General features: G+C 40.2%; 1 protein-coding gene across 2 annotated transcripts in view; it reads left to right on the forward strand.

Annotated features, from left to right (window-relative positions):
- Positions 1–12574, forward strand: part of LOC130476222 (histone-arginine methyltransferase CARM1-like) — a 98393-nt gene extending 85819 nt beyond the window's left edge. For both annotated transcript variants that reach the window (XM_056848118.1, XM_056848119.1), the window contains exons 12-13: positions 10839–10928; positions 12524–12574. In XM_056848118.1, coding sequence (XP_056704096.1) covers positions 10839–10928; positions 12524–12533 — 100 coding nt within the window. In that variant the 3' untranslated portion in view covers positions 12534–12574. The remainder of the gene's footprint in view (positions 1–10838; positions 10929–12523) is intronic.
- Positions 12575–19773: the final 7199 nt, after the last annotated feature.

Here is a 19773-nt window from a genome sequence, read left to right on the forward strand (position 1 = left end):
CCCATGATCCTTGTCGCAGAGGACCTTCTGGGTGCCTGATGGTAGTTCCAGTTTAGGTTCTCTCTAAATGTTAGGCCAAGATATTTAAAGGAGCTACTCTGCTTGATTTGATTTCCAAGTATATGCCCTAGGGAGGTTTTTTGCCTTTTTTCTAAAAGCCACCACTTTTGTTTTTTCATAGTTTATATCCAGGGCCTTCTCCTTACAGTAAGTACCTAATTGCTTTAAGAGTCTTCTCAACCCGATTTTTGTAAGAGAGATTGGAACCATGTCATCAGCATATAGGAGAACAGATATTTTGTTGTCTCCTAGGGTTGGTGGAACAAACTGAGGGCCAGATAAACTTTCAGCTGTGTTATTTATATACAAATTAAATAATGTAGGGGCCAAAACTCAATCCTGCTTCACCCCCCTACAAATTGGGATTTTATTAGTTAGAGAGCCAGATGTTCCCACTCGAATTTGAGCAAACGTATCCATGTGCAACTCACGCTGTAAGAATAATAAATGCTTATCAATGTTCAGATCTGCTAATTTTTGCCATAGTCGCTTCCTATCAATAGAACCAAACTCTGCAGCCAGGTCAACAAGTACTACATATACCACTTTTGTTGGTCCGTTTATGGCTGAGAAGGCTGGTTTATGAAGAGTCTGGCAATGTTCCACTGTGCAGTAGCCCATTCTAAGCCCTGCCTGGTGCGGGTGTATGATGTGATTCTCCTCTACCCATTCTTCTAGCTTACATAGTAAATATTTACTCTACAATTTTGTCACTATATCAAGCAAACGTCTTGGGCTATAATTCTGTGACTTTGCTTTGTCCCTTTTCTTAAAAATGGGGACAACTATGCTTAGCCTCCAGCTGGCTGGTATTAGTCCTGAATCATTAATTTGCGAGAAGAGTTTAGCTAGCACTGGTGACCACCAAGTTGGAAATGCTTTATACAAATCTGGAGGAATCAAATCTTCCCCAGGAGATTTTCCAGATGCTAACAAAGCAATCAAGCCTCTAATCTCTCTCTCCATAACAGGACACCAGGTCGGTAACTCTAACTTATCTATATTGGCACTCTGAGAGTATGAAGTGCCCACAATGGAGGGGGCTAGGTGAGAGCCAAAACCCTTGCCGAAATATAGGAGCCAGTCTTTAGCTGGGATTTGCACTTCTGTTTGTCTACACAAGCAATTGAATCCATTGAAGACAAGCTCCCAGAAAAGCGAATCGTTTTTCTCAGAAATGGCTGACTCTAGCTCCTTCCATAATGATTTAGAATAATCAATTTTCTTCTGTTTTATTAGAAGCTTGAAGAAATACCTTAGATTCAGAAGATATCACGAACCCATCATTTCCCTGCGCATGTAAGAAAGGGCCACGAGAGTCAAGCACTGATCCAACCCTTCCTGACCTCTTTCTCATGATCTGCCTAAGTTCACAGAATCTGCATAGCTATCAGATGGCTATCTAGCCTCTCCTTAAAACCCCCCAAAAGGAGAGCCCACCACCTCCCAAGGAAGCCTGTTCTACTGAGGAACCACTGTAACTGTCAGAAAGTTCTTCCTAATGTTTAGCAGAAAACTCTTTTGATTTGATTTCAACCCGTTGGTTCTGGTCCAAGCTGCTGGGGCAACAGAAGACAACTGTTCTCTATGACAGCCTTCAAGTACTTGAAGATGGTTATCATATCACCTCTCAGTCATCTCCTCTCCAGGCTAAATATACCCAGCTCCTTCAACCTTGCCTCATAGGACTTGGTCTCCAAACCCTTCACCATCTTTGTTGCTCTCCTCTGGACACGTTCCAGCATGTCTACATCCTTCTTAAATTGTGGTGCCTTGAACTGAACACAATACTCTAGGTGAAGTCTAACCAGAGCAGAGTAAAGCGATACCATCACTTTGCGTGGTGTGGACACTATACAGCCCAAAATTGCATTTACCTTATTAGCTATCACATCACACTGCTGACTCATGTTCAGTGTATGGTCTACTAAGACCCCTAGGTCCTTTTTGCACATACTACTACCGGACAAGCCTCCCTCATCCTAAAATTATGTATCTGATTTTCCTCCCCAAATGCAGAAATTTACATTTATCTCTGTTAAAATTCATTTTATTAGTTTTAGCCCAGTTTTCATCTGCAAATTTAATAAGCATCCCCTCTCTTTCTTAATCCAAATCATTTATAAAGATGTTGAACAACACAGGGCCCAGGACAGATCCCTGAGTTATTCCTCTCCAAGAGGATGAGGAACCATTAACAAGCACTCTTTGGGTGTGATCTGTCAACCAGTTACAAACCACGTTTTACCAGCTTGTCAACAAGAATATTATGTGGTACCTTATTAAAAGCCTTACTGAAATCAAGATAAATTATGTCCACAGCATTCCCCTGATACAGCAAGGTAGTAACTTTCTCAAAAAAAGAAAAAGAGTTGTCTGACATGACTTGTTCTTGAGAAACTCTTAATAATCACAGCCATCATTTCTAAATGCTCAAGGACTGACTGTTTGAGGATTTGTTCTAAAACTTTTCCAGGTATAGACGTCAAGCTGACAAGTTGGTAGTTACCCGGATCCTCCTTTCCCCCCTTTTTGAAGATGGGGACAACATTTGCCCGCCTCCAATCTTCTGGCACCTCACCTGTTCTCCAAGAATTCTCAAAAATAATGGACAGAGGCTCAGAAAAAATTACATCTGCGAGTTCTTTCAGTACCCTTGGATGCAATCCATCTGGTCCTGAGGACTTAGTTTCATTGAAAGAAATTAGGTGTTTACCCCTTTGCCAATCCTAGGCTGCAACTGCCTTCCCTCATCATGTTTTCCTTCATTTGCCATGTTGAGCACCATTTCCCTCGCAAGAGAAGACAGAGGAATCGAGCAGTTCTGCCCTCTCTTCATCTCCTGTTACAATTTCACTTTCCTGTCTCTGCAATGGGCCTATCATGTCCTTTTTCTTTTTCTTACTCTGAACATAACAAAAGAACGCTTTTTAGTTGTGTTTAACTTCTCTCACTAGCCTAAGCTCATACTGAGCTTTAGCTTTTCTAACATTCTCCCTACAAGCACTGGTTATTTGTTTATATTCATTCTTGGGTATAAGCCCCTAGTTCCATTTCCTAAATGAGTCTTTTTTATTTCTCAAATCTTTAGAAAGCTGTGTATGGAGCCACCCTGGCTTCTTTAGGCTCCTCCCATTTTCCCTTCTCAGGAATTGTTTGTGATTGTGCCTTCAATATTCTGCTTTTAAGAAACTCTCAACCTTCTTGAACTCTCTTCTCAAGTATTTCTGACTATGGGATTCTACCCAGCATAACTTTAAATTTGTTAAAATTTGCTTTCCTAAAGTCCAACCTATATGTCTGACTACGTACATCTTTTCCCTTGCCCAAGATTGTAAATTCCAAAATTACATGGTCACTACTACCCAGGGTGCCCCCTACTTTTACCTCATTAACCAATTCTTCCCTGTTGGTGAGAATCAAGTCCAAGATGGTTCAGGTTCAAGTTCAAGTTTATTACGTTTGGCCAAAGAACTGATAAAATAAGTTCTTATCAGTTATCAGAACTGATAAAAATATATATAGCAATCATTGATAAAAGTTACATTTTAGTAACAGATGAAAACTCAATAAATATATCTCTCTAACCTGCCAGAACTTATCAAAATTCTGGAGAATGACATAGAACATTCTTAACAAATTTAACATATGAAGTTATCTGAAAATACCCCAACATTAAATAAACAGCAATACCACTCCAGACTTACTACGAAATATAATAAACCCTAGTAAATCCGCCCATCAAAAAATGATTTTAAGTCTCAGTTCTGTTCAGTATTGCTACATTGGACTAGCCTGGCCTGGATTTTCTTTGCTGTCAAAGCAAAAAGGGCAACTTTATGGGAGGCTACTGGCTCTGTATCTGCAAGGAGAAATAAGATATCTGTCACAGTATGTTGGACCAAATTGGCCAGGATTGACTCTAGAAATGTTTGCCTTTGTATAAGATATAATGGCCAATCCAACAAATAGTGGCAAAGATCTTTTGGTTCAGAACCTCCACAAATACACAGATGATGAGCTACTGGTCTTTTGGTATAGTGTCCTTCAAGCATTACCGTTTACATAGCTTGAAAACGAATGGAAGTAAAGGCTGACCATAATTTGGAAAATGTAATCTTAGATAGAGTCCCCTGGAATAATCTTCCTTGATTAATTTGTAATGGAATTAAAACTTAGAACCTGTTATAACTTGTCTGTCAGATTCTGCATCCTACCTATACACCTGGGCCCTGCAGTTATAGTTAGCTTGGGAAGCCCCATGAACAACATCGGTAAACTATATTTTTGAAGGATTTTGTTATAGTTAGTTAACCATAAAGGATGCATTAGGCTTATAGAAAAGTAAATGCTTGAGAGATCACTTGCTGGGGCTCTCTTCAATTTGTGCCAGTATTTGAACAGGGTTTTGTGAACATGTGCCCACAAGGAAGGAAGACCTGTTCCCGCTCTCAGCAAGGCAACAGAAGTGTTAGGGGGTAGAGCTAGAATCTTTTTCAGGAAGAGATTTTGGATTATCTCCAAATTAGCTGCAGTAGCATCATTCCATCCCCATACCTCAACGCCATATATAACTTGCGCAATCACCTTGCTCTGGAATAGTTTTATTGCTGGATCTATCAAGAAGCCCCCTTTAGTGCAATAGAATTTCAATATGGTGCCCATTGTTTAAAGGGCTGCTGCTTTAGTAATTTCTAGGTAAGAGTGTCACTGAATGTGATTCCCAGGTATTTCAAAGTTCAACATTGGTCGACTGGGAAATCGTTTATTGACCATCTGGAGAGACACCTTGGTCTTAGAATAATTGATAGTTAGCAGTTCTTCCTTGCAATAGTCACTAAGTCTAGACAGTGACCTTCTCAGCCCAATTCAAGTTATGGACAATAAGACATCTTATCTACATATAAGGGGTTCATATTTTCCACAAGCCAAGGCAAGGAGGGAAAATGTCAGCACCTGAGAGCCCCTTAATGATGTCATTGATTTAACGATTGAAAGGAAGGGGGGCCAAAACACAATCCTAACTACACCTCTAACTACAACAATACTCTCTGTCAGGGAACCTGAGGTACCTACTCTGATTTTAGATGATAAGTTGCTGTGAAATTACCTTATCAGGAGCAAAAGTCAATGTTGGTGCTTGCCAGTTTGTACCAAAGGCTGTGTCTATCAACGGACTCAAAGGCAGCAGCAAGATTGACAAAAGCTACATAGTGGTGTTTGTAGGGCCTTTTATGCAGTCCATAGCTAAACACTGCAGTATCAGGCACTGATTGATGGTACATTGGCCTTTTCTAAAGCTGTCTTATTCAGGGACAATAATCTGGTTGTCTAACTCCCAGTCTTCCAATTTTCTCAGTAAAAATTTACTGAGAATAGATGTGGGGGTCCTGTTTATTACCCACACACACACACACATATATGGACTACTATACTTTGCTTCCAGCCAAAAGGAAAATATCTGGAGGAGTTTATCTGAGTGAACACTCTGGCTAAAAGAAGGGCCCACCAATCTGGAAATTGCTTAAAAGCTCCAGGGGGTCATATCTTCTCCAGGGTACATCAGAAAGGCTATATGGAAAAGTAGATTGAATGCCTGTACTGGCTTTAGTGTGAGAGTCTCCAAAGACTGGTAAAACCACCAATACCAGTATTGCTAGCCCGCTACTACCTCAACCCTTGCTGCTAAGTGATTGCAGGGACCACATATGACCGGAAAAAGCATGTCTGAGCTCCACACATCCTCAAGAACTGAATATAATTCAGTGATTCACTAGTCAGTTCTGGATATCTGCTGGTAAATCCACCGATACTAGTATTGCTAGCCCGCTACTACCTCGACCCTTGCTGCTAAGTTTGATTGCAGGGACCACATATGACCGGAACCCAAATAAAGATATAGAGTTGGACTCCGAGATCCAAGTTTCCTGGGTGCATAAGATATAACATTTCTGTGGATAAATGGGAAATGCAGAATTGTGAAATTTATTGCTCCAGCCTGTGGTGTTCCATGAAATGATTTTTAACCATCAATCTGCATTCTCAACTATATCCAGGAACTTATTAGTGTCCCAAAAAATGCAGCCATTATTTCTGTTGTTGGATGTTGTAGTGGGAGGATAGGGAGAAGAGTTATGGGCTGAGCTCTTTATACAGGGGTCAGACTGACCAAACTCACGTTCCTCCAAAAAGCAATCAAAGAGCTCTGCATCAGTAGGCTTAGGAGTTTTTATGGTAAGCGAGGGAGCTACAATTGCAAAATTATTGTGTTCAACCCTACTAGACTTAGTTTTATGAGGAATGGAATCTCTAGGTTGGATGTGTACACCGGTTTATCTTCAGATCGTATAAATCTTTCTGGACAATGAAGTTGTCAGCAAGACAAGTCAGGAATTTATTTGACCAGGAATTTATTTTAGCAGAGTTGAACTTCGAATAAATATCCTGGTAATCGAAATCTCCCATGACCACTGCATCCCATCTCTGTGAGAACTTTGTAATCTGTTCTAGGAGTGTCTCATCCAAGTCCTCTGCCTGGTTTGATGGTCTATAGCAGACCCCCAAACCAAAAAGGTTGAGCTAGAAAATACTAAAATTACAAATATATAAATTTTAATATGGTGCACAGTAAAGTTAAAAACAAAAGGCCTATATCATAGGCAAGTAATTCACAGTCAATAAATACATGAAACTCATACACATCCTCTCTTGAAACATATTAGCTAGACATACTAACCATTTTGCCATTTGACCTAACACACTGTTTGATGTATACACATCCTTGGAAGTCCGGCATGAAATACAAGGTTAGTTTTAAAATTGGTAACTAGTTAAAGCTATAAGAAAAGGGTGGAAGGTATAGGGAAATGATACAGTCATGGACATTACAACTAAAGATTTTTAGAATAACATTTTCCAATATATATATTTTAATACAGGTGGGACATGGAAGCCATGTTCTAGTGTACAAGGAATAAATAATTTTAGAAGAAGCCTCATAATACTAGAAGGTAATTTGACTATGCTTTTACAAAATTTTGAAGTAAATTTTCTTTTTAAAAACCTCAAGTTCATGGAGAATATGCTAATGATTTTTCCTCTCAGCTTTTCTTTCTCTTCTCTTTTATGTATTTTCTACTGTGCATTATGATATTATATTGTTAGGATGTGTACTAGACTACAATTCTATGTCTGACCACTGAGGAAGGCCTTTTTGAGGCCAAAACGCCTTTGCTCCTTATTTGGTCCTACTTTGGTCATTGTACGATTTTACATCAAATGTGTATGAGTTTCATGTATTTATTGACTGTGAATGACTTGCCTATGATATAGGCCTTATGTTTTTAACTTTACTGTGCACCATATTAAAATTTATATATTTGTAATGTTAGTATTTTCTAGCTCAACCTTTTTGGTTTGGATTCAACATTTTGGTTGAGTTTAATTTGTCCCCCCCTTTTGCTGCTATAGCAGACCCCCAACATAATATCACTATTATTTCTTACTCCTTTTATTTTTACCCAGAGACTCTAGACTGAACTGCCAAGCTCGGATTCATGTATTTCCTCACAAGTATACACACCCTTGACATATAATGCTACCCCTCCCCCTTCCTTATTTGTCTATCCCCTTTAACAAGTTGTACCCCTCAATCCTAATATTCCAATTGTGAGTGTCATCCCACCAAGTTTCAGTAATGCCTATGAGGTCATAGGCCCCTTCCTGTATTAGGACAAGTTCCTCCTGCTTGTTTCTCATACTCTGCACATTAGTGTAGAGACATTGGAATCCATGGATTATGTGCTCTGAGGATCTCGTTTCTGTACTTACCCATGAGTTGATGTTTCCTCGCATATGTGGCACTCACTGCAAATCTTTAGTGTTCTCATCTCCATTTTGGCATGATAGTAGGCTTTGAGTTTTTGTCTTGCTCTCACCTAGGTTTTAGTTTAAAGCCCTCATCTGGTTTGCAAGGCTCTTATCAAACACATTTTTCCTGCCCTCGTGAGTTGCAAGCCATCTCCCAATAGAAGAGCTTCATCTCCAAAGCATAAGCCATGGTCCAAAAAAAAATAAACCTTTCCTGACGTAGCCAGTCATTTATTTGCAGTATTTTTCTTTCCTTTTTTAAGCCATGACCGTCATCAGGAAAAACTGATGAAAATGCGACCTGTGCTCCCAGGTCCTGCACCTTTTTACCCAGTGCCACATAGTTTCTTTGAATACGTTCTGGGCTGTGCTGGGAAATATAATTTGTTCCCACGTGGATGAGCAAGAAAGAATAATTATCTGTGGGTTTTATGAGTCTTTCTACCCTTTCTGTCACATCCTGTATGCGTGCACCTAGTAGACAGCATAAATCTTGAGATGACAAGTCTGTTTGGCACACTTTGGCCTCCACCCCTCTCAGTAGGGAATCCCCAATTACCAGCACACACCTCCACCTATATTGGGGAGCGGAAACTCAAATCCTCTCATCCACAGGGGCTTGAGAAATTTGCCTCAAGTTTAAGGAGTCTGGGGGGGGGGGGGTAGCCGTTGTTCCAGTGGTACAGAATCAATATCTGTGAAGAGACCCTAGAATTGCTTGCTTAGTAACAGAGGCTCAGAATGTCTCCTAATATTCCTGGTCCTGTGGGTTGCATTATTCCATGCACCCTCCTCCTGTGTTGGGTGCTCCTCCATTTGCTGAGATTCTTTTATCTCCTCTTTCTGTTACCCTCTCAAGAGTGCTCCATGCGTTCTGATCATTAACTCTTCACTTTCCCTTATAAAATGGAGTGTGGACAAGCATGCCTCAAGTCCATGTATCTTCTCCTCCATTAGGGCTACCAACTTATATTTGCTGCAAGTGTAATTGCTGTTACCCTCAAGTAAGAATGCAAACATGCCACAGAGTTTGCATGTCACTAACTCAGCTCCCTCACCAGCCATGCTGCTGCGATCCGTTTCAGCTCTCACGATAGAGTGGCATTCCAACAGCCTCTGTGATACTTGCAGTTGTGGTCTAGAGAGACCAGGAGCTTTTGCAGGCATCCCAGGCACAAGGAAACCCAAGATATTGTTCGTATAGGTCTGGAAAACCCCAGTTAAGGACTTGGGAGACCTTGTAACCGTATTACACAATAGCATCCCAGTTAGTTGTTGCAGTGGTCAAGACAGTATGGAGGCTCCATTTTCAGCCCTCTCATCACTGCCAGGTAAGCTATAACAGGGATAGGGAAGGTGGCAATGGTAGAGCTGCCAGGAAATTCTAGTGATAGGATGAGCCTATTCCAAATTGGGTTCAAACTTTGGAAGAATTTCAACCTGACTTGGAGGGTATTGATATGCACCCCCCCCCCAAATAAATCAGTGATATTCCGATTTTGTGAAGGGCCTAAATACCAGTATGGGGGGGGTCAGGTCCCCTGGTACAGTTTCAATTATGGTTTTTTGGGTGGGAGGGGGATTCTGGAATTATTCAGGTCCTGTTATTCCCTATGGGAAACTTTTGGATGGGGTAGTGGAGTTGCTGGGACCCTAGTCCTGTCTGTTACCAAAGACCACCCATGTTTCAAGCAAATTGGATCAAGGGGGCCAATTCTATGAGCCCCTGAATAATGTGCCTACAGCCATCTTACTTGTCTCCATTGTTTCTTATGGGAGGGGGAATTCAAAGAAACTAATTGCCAAACATAGAGCAGCCACTGGCCAAAAACCTCCAAATGTAAACAGAACCAACAAGCCCATCAAAACCAGCATCAAACCAGAGAATCCCGGCAGAGCCACGGGTCAATGTTGCCAGCTCAACACAATCAGTATCAAACCAGAGCATCACAGCAGACCCAACTTAAGCGAGGGACACTTGTAAACCCAACATAGCCAATATCCAGTCAGAGAATCCTAGCAAAACTGGTTGAAGCAAAGAACACTGTTGCAAGCCCAACACAACCAATGTCAAACCAGGGAATCCAAGCAGAACCCAGGGCCAATGAGGCATGCTCATCTATTCTCACTGACCTGCCTATTCCTTCCAACCCTTGTAAAGAATAAACATAACACCAGTACAGTATGCATGAGTTTCACCACAGGTTCTTCTCTGAGATATGCTTCTGCTTGTTTTAAATTGAGATACACATCTATTTTCCTAACATCTCTTGTTTCAGTGATATTAGTAGGGATTTTTTTCTTTCTGAGAGTGACAAGAACAACATTTTGGCACTGTATTTATTTTCTGCACTGAAGTGCTCACCCAACATCTGGTCCAATTGCCTGGGAGAGCTGCCTCCCTCCTTCCTGTTGCCCAGAAAATTTGTAAAATTGAAGAAAAATAGGGCTGGAAGCCTTGAAATGCCAGCACAGATTATATTTAGAAATTCCCGGATATATCCAGAATGTTTCCGGAATCAGAATCTGGTATTCCTGAGAACCCCAGATATCACTCAGAAACAGTTACGGTGTTTTTGGATATATATTTGGATTGGGAATATCCGAATGCACAAATCTATCAGAGGGGAGATTAAACATTTGTATTCAAAGCCTCCCCTTTCCATATTCAGCACCATTATTACTGGATGCTTTTCACAAGAATAGTTCTGATTAATTGAATCACTTGATTAACTCAAGATTTTTATTGGTTAACTTAATGTTACAAATTAGTATGTTTAATCCTAAATTGTATGAATCAAAACACAAGCAAATAGAACACCAGTTACTTTGACAATGTTGATACCTGATGAACTTTATTATAGACATAACTGCTATTTTAACAAGTTTTTTTCTGATTTATGATACAGGCAGAGTTACGACATCCAGATTGTTGCTGTAGTGGATGAGACTGGCTTTAAGTCTGGCAATGTCCTTGATTTAAAGAATCCATTTTTCAGGTAAGAAATGCTCTTAACTAAGATTCATCTTCAGCAGATACATTTAGCTGTCTCCACTGTGTGGAACAGCCTCTCTGAATGTGTTAAGAAGGCCTTCAGGAAAGGCTGTAAGATAGAAGTTTTATAAGGGCATTTAATGAGTCATAGAAAGGATGCCAAGTGGTAATTTTAATGGCAGACTGGATTTATGAATGGTTGTTGTGGCTGTTACAAGGTTTAATTGTGTTTTTATTTTAAAATGTATAGTTAATTGCCTTGGGTCTCAGATTTCTGGGAGAAAGGCAGGTTCATAAGTATTTTAAATAAATACAATCTGACGCTAAAAAAATCTAAATTAATTCATGATTTTTCACCAATCTTAGTTAACTGAAATTATTTTTAAATTTTGTATGTTGCAACAATCTGAGTATTCTGCAGTTTCACAGACATCTTTTCAATTATCCCATCATCATATTTTTAGATTTGCATAACTATTGCAAACCTTTCAGTTTCTTACAAGAGAATCCTGTGTCCCTGTTTGTTAAGATAGGAATAAGCTTGTCTTCTCCATCCATCACCTGTGAGAGAAGAAAATGTGTACACTGTGTTGTATCCAAGGATTCCCTTTTGCTAAGCCAGGAGTCTTCCATCAGAATAAGACCTCTAACAATGGAATGAAGTCGTTAGATCCAAACCACTGTAAACCAGTTGAAGGAATGCATTTGAAAAACAACATCAGGAGGGATACAATAGAGGGCCACAGGTGCAAACACAACCTTAGAAATGTGTTTATTTCCCCTGATATATGATAGAGAATTTCCAAATCTTTACTCTTTCTTTTGTTGAATGACTACTATTTGCAATACGTAGGATAAGCTTACTGATGTGAGATGAAATATTTAGAGGTCTGCTGGCTGAACTGAGACCAACATATTGAAAGAGAATTAGACACTAAGGGCAGAGCAGAAAACACAGAGGTCATAGACAGCTGCTGCATAATTCTTTGCATAAATGCCATGAAAATGAATGTCAATACACTTTCATGATGGCAGTATTACCAGCAAGATCATTTTATGGTACAGTTTGTCAGATTCCTGTTCCTCAGCATTGAAATTTGTAGTGACATTTGTTTCAGTTTTGGGGATGCAGTTGTTGGGAAGATGTAGCAATTTATGTTTGCTTCCGAGGGCGTAGTTCTCCTGCCCCCACATTTAACCAGTGACAGCAGGAAGCTGCTCTGGAAGAAGAGAGTGCAAGGTTAATGGGTGCACAGTGACATGATGGGAGGTTGCAACAACTGGATGATTGATGAGTTTGCTACAGCTGGCCAAAGATGGTCACTGACATAGAATTAGTGGTACTGACTGAAATGTAAATCTTAACTAAATAGTTAGGTGAGCCTTTTAATGTTCATCTACATCTATTTACACACCTACATGCATGTATACATATAATCTCATGTATTTTATCTGTGTTTTTCTTCATGGTCTCTGTGCTTTCCTACACATGGGTTCTTCGACTATACAGTTAAGGTCAAAAATTTCTATATGTAGTTTTCTGTATAGTTAAACTGTACATTTATTACCATTTGTATTGTTCTGATACTTTATCTATAGGTATGCTTAGATTATACTTGTATGTTCCTGCTGGAAGAAAAACCAGGATTTACCAAGAAGCGTCTGAAGTTGAAAGTGTGAATACTGAACATGCTTCTTCTTCTGTGAACTCTAACTGTACATATCTGAAAGGAAATGTATTATGCAAATTATATAATAAGGAGATGTTTGTGGAGTTCCACCTTTTAAAACTAGCAGCCAGATCTTAAACTTGTCTATTTGCCAAGTATTTCCTTCTGTGTTCAATGGTACTTGTCTGGTAATACATTTACTTTGAAATATCTTCCATTGAGAACACTGGGACTGGGTAAATGTGTATAAGAATGGAGTGCCACTGCTTCACATTTTCAAGTTTGAGTTGTTTTGTTTTGTTGTTCCAGTTGCTCAAAATTGTGCCATGGTCTGTCTCTTGACACAAACAATGACTTTTTTTTTGAATTTTTTTATTGCAAACTGATTTGGCAGCTTGCTGAGGAGGTATAAACCAACATGGGGATTGTGGCCTCAAACCAGGGCTCCCAGGCTCTGATGCCCTACCTCCTGAATCACCAGGGCAATGATTGATCAAAATCATATGGGTAGGAGATTTGTTTGGGTTGACTTCCAAGGCTCTTTGTTTTTTTCTTCCCCCAAGAAATAGTCTTAACAAAGCCTACCTCATGCTTCTATACATATATAGGATGCAGTGTGAACAATGCTCATATTCTGTTTCAGTATTTTGCAAGATATGTTTAAATACTTGCAGCTCATCCTCAGCTGGCCAGTATTAAAAAGTTACCATCTCACAGCATGATAGCACTAAGCCCTGGCAAATGTTCCTCACCTAAGTTATTTAATGGTTGAATGAACCTGGACTGTCCACATCAGTTGATAGGCTTGTCTTCAAAGACCAAATGGATGGAATAATTTCTCTACGTCACTGTTTCTATATATTTCATACATTCTGTAGATAAAACAACAGCAACTGTATATTACTCTTTACAATAAAATTTACATATAAAATGTAATGTGATTGTGGTCTACATTTCTAAGTGGAAAGTAATATTTATGTTATATTGTTATGTTATGTTATAATAAACCTTTGTCACTGAGGCTCAAGGTGGATTACACAGTGTAATCAATGCAATCAATTAGATGAATGTCAAGACAGAAGAACCATTTCGATTTTGCTACTTCTATGTTTTCTATTTTGTTTTTCTGGGAATCAGCATTTTGTATTTTTCCACACAGGCCTAGCTCATTTCATTCCCATAACACCAGCTGTAGTTTGTATTATCAACAGGCCTGGCTATCAAGGTCACCAGCACATACCACTCTTAATTAACTGAGTGAGAACACCTGTGTAAATATGGGAGGGGTGAGATCTCTCATCTCCCCTGAGAGCTTTATTCTGGTTTAGACTGTTTTATACCATCTAGAGATTTCTAAATGTCCATCCTGATTGGGAATTTAGAGTCACCTGTCCTAGGTTCACTTTCCCATAAGTTCGACAATGTCTAGTAGTAGCTATGCTTTCTCTCACCTTGATTTCAGCATGACATTCTGTCGCTTAGTTTGAAGAACAACATTAGCTTTTAAGATCCAGCTTAAAATGTAACTTAGTAAGTATTATGTAGCCAGCTAGATTTATTATTTTATTGTTGCCGTTGCCTATTCACTATGTAACTTGTGTTTTTATCCTTTTCTTGAACTTTTCTATCATTAAAGCTTTTTAAGCTACATTGTTTGAATTTACTAGCCTAACCCAGAGCTGTGCAGTCACACTACCGAGACAGAGTCTCTGTCTTCATACGGTGACAGCGTGGTGGATTAGGTCCAGTTGACTCAAGAGTAATTTACATGTCAGTGGCAACAGCTGTGGTTTGTTATTTTGTGCAGTAAAGGATGGAGTCTAGGTTTACTGGGGGGTAGGTGCCAGTTCAAGGCACCAGGATGCTGGCAGAGTCTTGCTATGAAGAGCAACTGAAGTCGAGATCACTGTACAGGGAGACATGGCCATTAATCTTCAGGAGGTGGAGGAAGAAATCATGGGCTCTAGGCTGTCTTAGCAAAGAGATGAGCCCTGCTCAAGTGAACAGGCAGTGAGGATTTGTGCTGCCAAAGATACTTTCAGTGGTCCAGATGTGGATGAGGAACAATGTGCCCTGGCAGCAGGTCAGGAGCAGTGGCAGAGAAGGCCAGAGAAAGTCCAGAAACCGGGGCAGTAGTCAGCAGATGGGAGCCAGTAAGAGGATGGAGGAGCCAGCAGTTTCAGTGATGGATGGCCTGTGGCCAGAGAGGGAGACCTCAAGAATATGAAGGAAGGATTTCTGGAGTGTCTGAAAACCATGTATGGATATTTAACAGCTCAAACAAACCTGCACCAAGTGGACAAATGGGACTGTAGAAAGTTGCCTAAGTTTCATGCTGGTGATGATGTGATTGCCTTTCTTTGTTTGAAAATGCGTGCTGAAGCTTTCGTGTTTCAGAAAGGTGTTACATCCAAATCCTCTGGTCTGATGTGTCTGGAGAGCTAGCAGAGCTTCTGACCGAACTGTCACCTCAAGAAGCTCAGAACTATAAAGCATTCAAAAAGCTAGCTGTTCGATGTTTCACCTTGATAAAAGATCAGCTCTGTTTAAAGCTGTGCAAGGCTATGCCAAAACCGAAAGAGACTTTGGCAAGCTTTATGGCCAGAGTGAGACACACGACCGAGCAGTGGATAAGTGCAGCTGGTGTGTCCATTCTGGAGGAATGCATTGACTTAATCACCAAAGAGCAGTTTTGCCAAGCCATCAGCAATGAGGTATTCTTCTGATCTCCCAGGAAAGGATGACAATATGGGGAGATTGTACTGCGATCTTATGTTGTTCTCCTGCAACGTCCCTTCTACAACATGTTCTATTGTTTCCACTTTCTCTGTTTTGCATGGGCATAGTCATTAGTGGGAGTACAGAGATACCTGCCTTCCAGGAGAGCTGAAGGTAAGGCATTGAAATGCACAAGAGTAAAGGCCCTTTGATATTTGGATACTTCCATGAATCCAAGGTAGTCTGCAGGGTGGAAAGGTTTGATGTATTGCAAGATGGTTGAATATTTATGAATCTAAGCCCTATCTGATTGAAGGGCATGGTCCAAGAGTCTCTGTTTGATTGTTTCCTTGGCTTTTTGGTGTCCCAGTGCCAATATGGCTTGAGAAGAGAGGCCGTGTGTCAAGCCTGAGGTCCTCTCCAGGAACCCCAGAGCTTGTTGTAATGAAAACCAAGTGTAGGTCAGTCTACTCAACAGAATACCACAGCTTTAAAAGGAAAGCTGAAAAAGGTTTTATTTTAAAAAAAATCCGAATACAAATTAAAATACAAGTTACAGATATGGCACACACAATAAGAAAATTATCTAGTCAGAATGCTCACTAGCTGGTACTTAGCAGATGTTCTTACTTACTGCTCTGAGCTGGTCCTGGTCACAGCCTTGCGGCTGGGCATAAATCTTGCATAGCAAAGTTGCAGAATAACGGAGTTTCAAGTAAAATAAAGCATAACGGTAGCAGGGCGTTGTAGAGAATCAAAGTAAAGAAGAACAGATAACTACCATATTGCCTAACTGCAATTATGGATATCTAGGCTGGGGTCAGATGATCCTTCTGGGCCAATCAGGGCACTAGCCCAGGAGAACCTTCTAGTTGGATCTAACCAGTATTTTTCACACACCGGAGAGTGATCTCATCCCCCTCCCAATTTCTCACAGATGCACTATATTCCCCAGTTAAACTAAACATAAGTGTCCTTGAGTAACTATCTCATTGGCCTAACAAGCCGCAGGTGCAGGCGGTTAAGTCTCTGAAAACCAGCTGTGGAAAATAACTGCAGCTAACACTTAGCATCTTAAGATGGAAAACTAAACTTTGGTTAAGAAAATAAAATGAACCTTTCTGGCTTGACACCGTGTTTCTGGAGTATCTTCTCTATTGCACTTTGCCAAGTTGAGCAGTGATTATCAGCTAGAATCAGAGGGGTTAGAGCAATAGGGTTGAATATGAGTTTTAGCCAATAGTTAAGTTCTCGGATCCACATATTGGACTCCAAAGAGATCATTCCAGTTTCTAATCGGAGGAGGGCGTTTGGAACACATCTTGGAACTCCAAATATCTTCCTCAAAAACTTCGATTGGATCGTTTCCAGTGGGCGAATATCTTTGTAAATGCAGAGCTGTGGCCCATATAGAGGCTGGGGGACGACCTTTCCTTGGAAGGCTTTAAGTACTGCTGGAATGTAGGAGACTCCTTTAGTGAAATGAAATTTTAGCATCACAGAGGATGATTTATAGGCAACATCTGTACATTAGTAACTTGTACATTAGTAACAGAGTCCGGTTGACTGAAAGACCACACCAAGGTATTTGAAAGATTTGGTTGTTCGATGTTGTGGTCTTCAATTTGCCATTTATGAGTTCTGTGTTTTTTAGTGAAAAAAAAGGCTTTTGTTTTTTGGTAATTTATTGTGTTTTTTTAAATTAAAACAAACACGTTTACAACAATAACATTCTTACAGTATTTTCTTTTATTTAAGTCTTATTGTTATTGTTTTAAGTATCTTTGTATTTAAAATAATGTCATTGATTGGCTTTGCATGTGTCTCCTATAAAGTTAGTACCTCTAGTCCCTCACATTAATTTTTAAAAACATTTTAAACTGGTGGGAGGTGGCTGCCTTGGCTGGTGAGCCCACAGTTCTTGCCAGCCCAGATCTGGACTGGGGGGGGGGTGGCTGCCTTGGCTGGCGAGCTCGCAGCAGGCTTGCCAGCACAGATCTGGATGGGGGGCTGACTTGGCTGGCGAGCCTGTAGTCCTCCCCAAGTCCAGAAAGGCAGTGAGAAAGAGAGAGAGAGAGAGAAAGAGAGCAAGACAGAAAGAGTGAAACAGATAAGAGGGAAAGAAAGGAAGACAAAGAAAAAAAGAGGGAGAGGGGAAAAAAGGAGAAGGAGAGAGGGAGAGAGAGACAGGGAGTGTAGGTGGCTGGGCTTGTAGGGCGTGGTGGCCCTGCTCAGCCCGGAACGGGACGGGGGTTGCTGGGTGGGCAATTGAGGCAGGAGCACCCCTGCTCAGGCCAGAACAGGAAGGGGGGTTGCTGGGTGGGCAAGCAAGGCCAGAGCGTCTCCGCTCAGGCCAGAATGGGATGAGGGGGTGCTGGGTGGGTGAGCAAGGCTGGAGCAGCCCTGCTTGCCCCAGAATGGGATGAGGAAGGGTCGCTGGCTGGGCTTGCGGGGCCGCCATAGCCCCAGAAAACCCAGAAAGGGAGTAGGGAATGGGGACTGGCTGCCAGGCCGGAGAAAAGCCCTCCGGGGGCTGCATCTGGCCCATGGGCCACATGTTTGACACCCCCAATCTAGAGACTTCTAAATGTCAATCCTGATTGGGAGTTTAGAGTCACCTGTCCTAGGTTCACTTTCCCATACGTTCAACTATGCCTAGTAGTAGCTATGCTTCCTTCTTACCTTGATTTCAGCATGTCATTCTGTTGCTTTGAAGAACATCTTTAGCTTTTAAGATCCAACATATAATGTAACAAAGTAGTAAGTATTATGTATAGCCAGCTGGACTTATTATTTTATTGTTGCCGTTGCCTATTGACTATGTAACTTGTATATTTATCCTTTCCTTAAACTTTTCTATCAATAAAGCTTTTTAAGCTACATTGTTTGAGTTCACTCGCCTAACCAAGAGCTGTGCAGTCACACTACCGGTACCAAGACAGGGTCTCTGTCTTCGTAATGAGACACCTAATAAGCAAGTAACAGGACTAGGAGTACAGCAGTTTGTAACTATGCATAAAGTATTAGCCAACTACTTATTCATCTGTGCAAGCAGTGGAGGAATCACCTCAAGCAGGTGATCAGAAACATGATAATTTTTAATGCTGATCATTTTGTGGTAAACAACTTTTATAAGGTATTTATATACATCCAACGCTGTAAGAAGTTGGAGATTCTTCCCAGATATGCTTGTATGCTGTTAGGCTATCTGAGTAAGGCTCCCCAACATGATTCTTTGATGGTATGTAACTTTGAATATTTTTATTTTGTATCTGTATCCAGATCTATACTTTTTTGCTTCAACTCTCATATAGTCTTGTGTTTTTATATTTTGCTTTTTCATTTTTTATACTGAAGTAACTACAATAAAAAGGGATTTTTTAATTCAAAGTTTGTATCATTACTTGGGGTGATTGGTTAAATTAGATAATACAAGATCTAAAAACCTTAGTCACCTATCACAGCAAATGACTACTTCAGTTGGAGGCCCCAGCAAGATCTACGAATGTGAGTATATTTTTAATTGGTTTCCATGGCAAAATAAAAAACCTTGTTTTAGCCATTCACATATCCGTGTACCAGAGTCTGCCTGGATATGCATTACAGCTGTGCAAATCAGCATTTTGCCCTAACAGATTTCATTGTAAAAGCTGACAGAACACCCTCTACTGGCAAGCCAAGGCCTTAATAATGGACTAACTCCATTGCCCTAACTAAAGACCTAGCTCCTTATTTGTACCTAGAGTTTGAGATCCTACTGCCATCTCGTGGTAAGCATATTCCTCACTGTTCATAAAGCTGATTCAAGAGATGAAATCTGAGTTTGGGGGTGGGGAGTAGAGGAACTATATACATTCACACATTTTTGCTCTATTTCCTTCCCCATGTAACCAAGCTTGTTCAAACTGGTGTAACTAAAAGGATAAATTGTATGCAATTTTTTATAGGTGTAAAGATCTTTAATTATGGCTAATGAATTAACTGACCATTCATTAGCCAAACTTTACAAAAATAATGTGTAATCCCAATATCCCAAATATACATTGCTCTGAACTGAGTTTTGTTAACAAAGTCATAATGAACATATTGATTTATAAATGTCTACAAGTGACAGCATTAACACAGAAGCAATTCAGTTTAATACAAGAAATAGCATTTAAGAAAATTTCCCAAATTATTGTCATGTCACTACTTAATCCTTTCAGCTCAGACAGAACAAGGAATGTTCAATATGGCATTTAATATCTATCTGAATAGAATCATTTTGCCAATACATATATTACAATTACATACATATTTATTGTTGATCACATCAATAACAATCTACAAATGTATATCCATCATATTGTTTTTTGTCTTCACCATTTGTAATTGATAGCCGTCTAGATAAAATGACTGCTGTCAGAACCCAATGCCACTCTGTGCATGCTCAGAAATATTGTTTCCTTAGGTCCCAGCAGT

This window comes from Euleptes europaea, chromosome 4 (assembly GCF_029931775.1).
Source record: "Euleptes europaea isolate rEulEur1 chromosome 4, rEulEur1.hap1, whole genome shotgun sequence".
NCBI classification, from domain to species: domain Eukaryota; kingdom Metazoa; phylum Chordata; class Lepidosauria; order Squamata; family Sphaerodactylidae; genus Euleptes; species Euleptes europaea.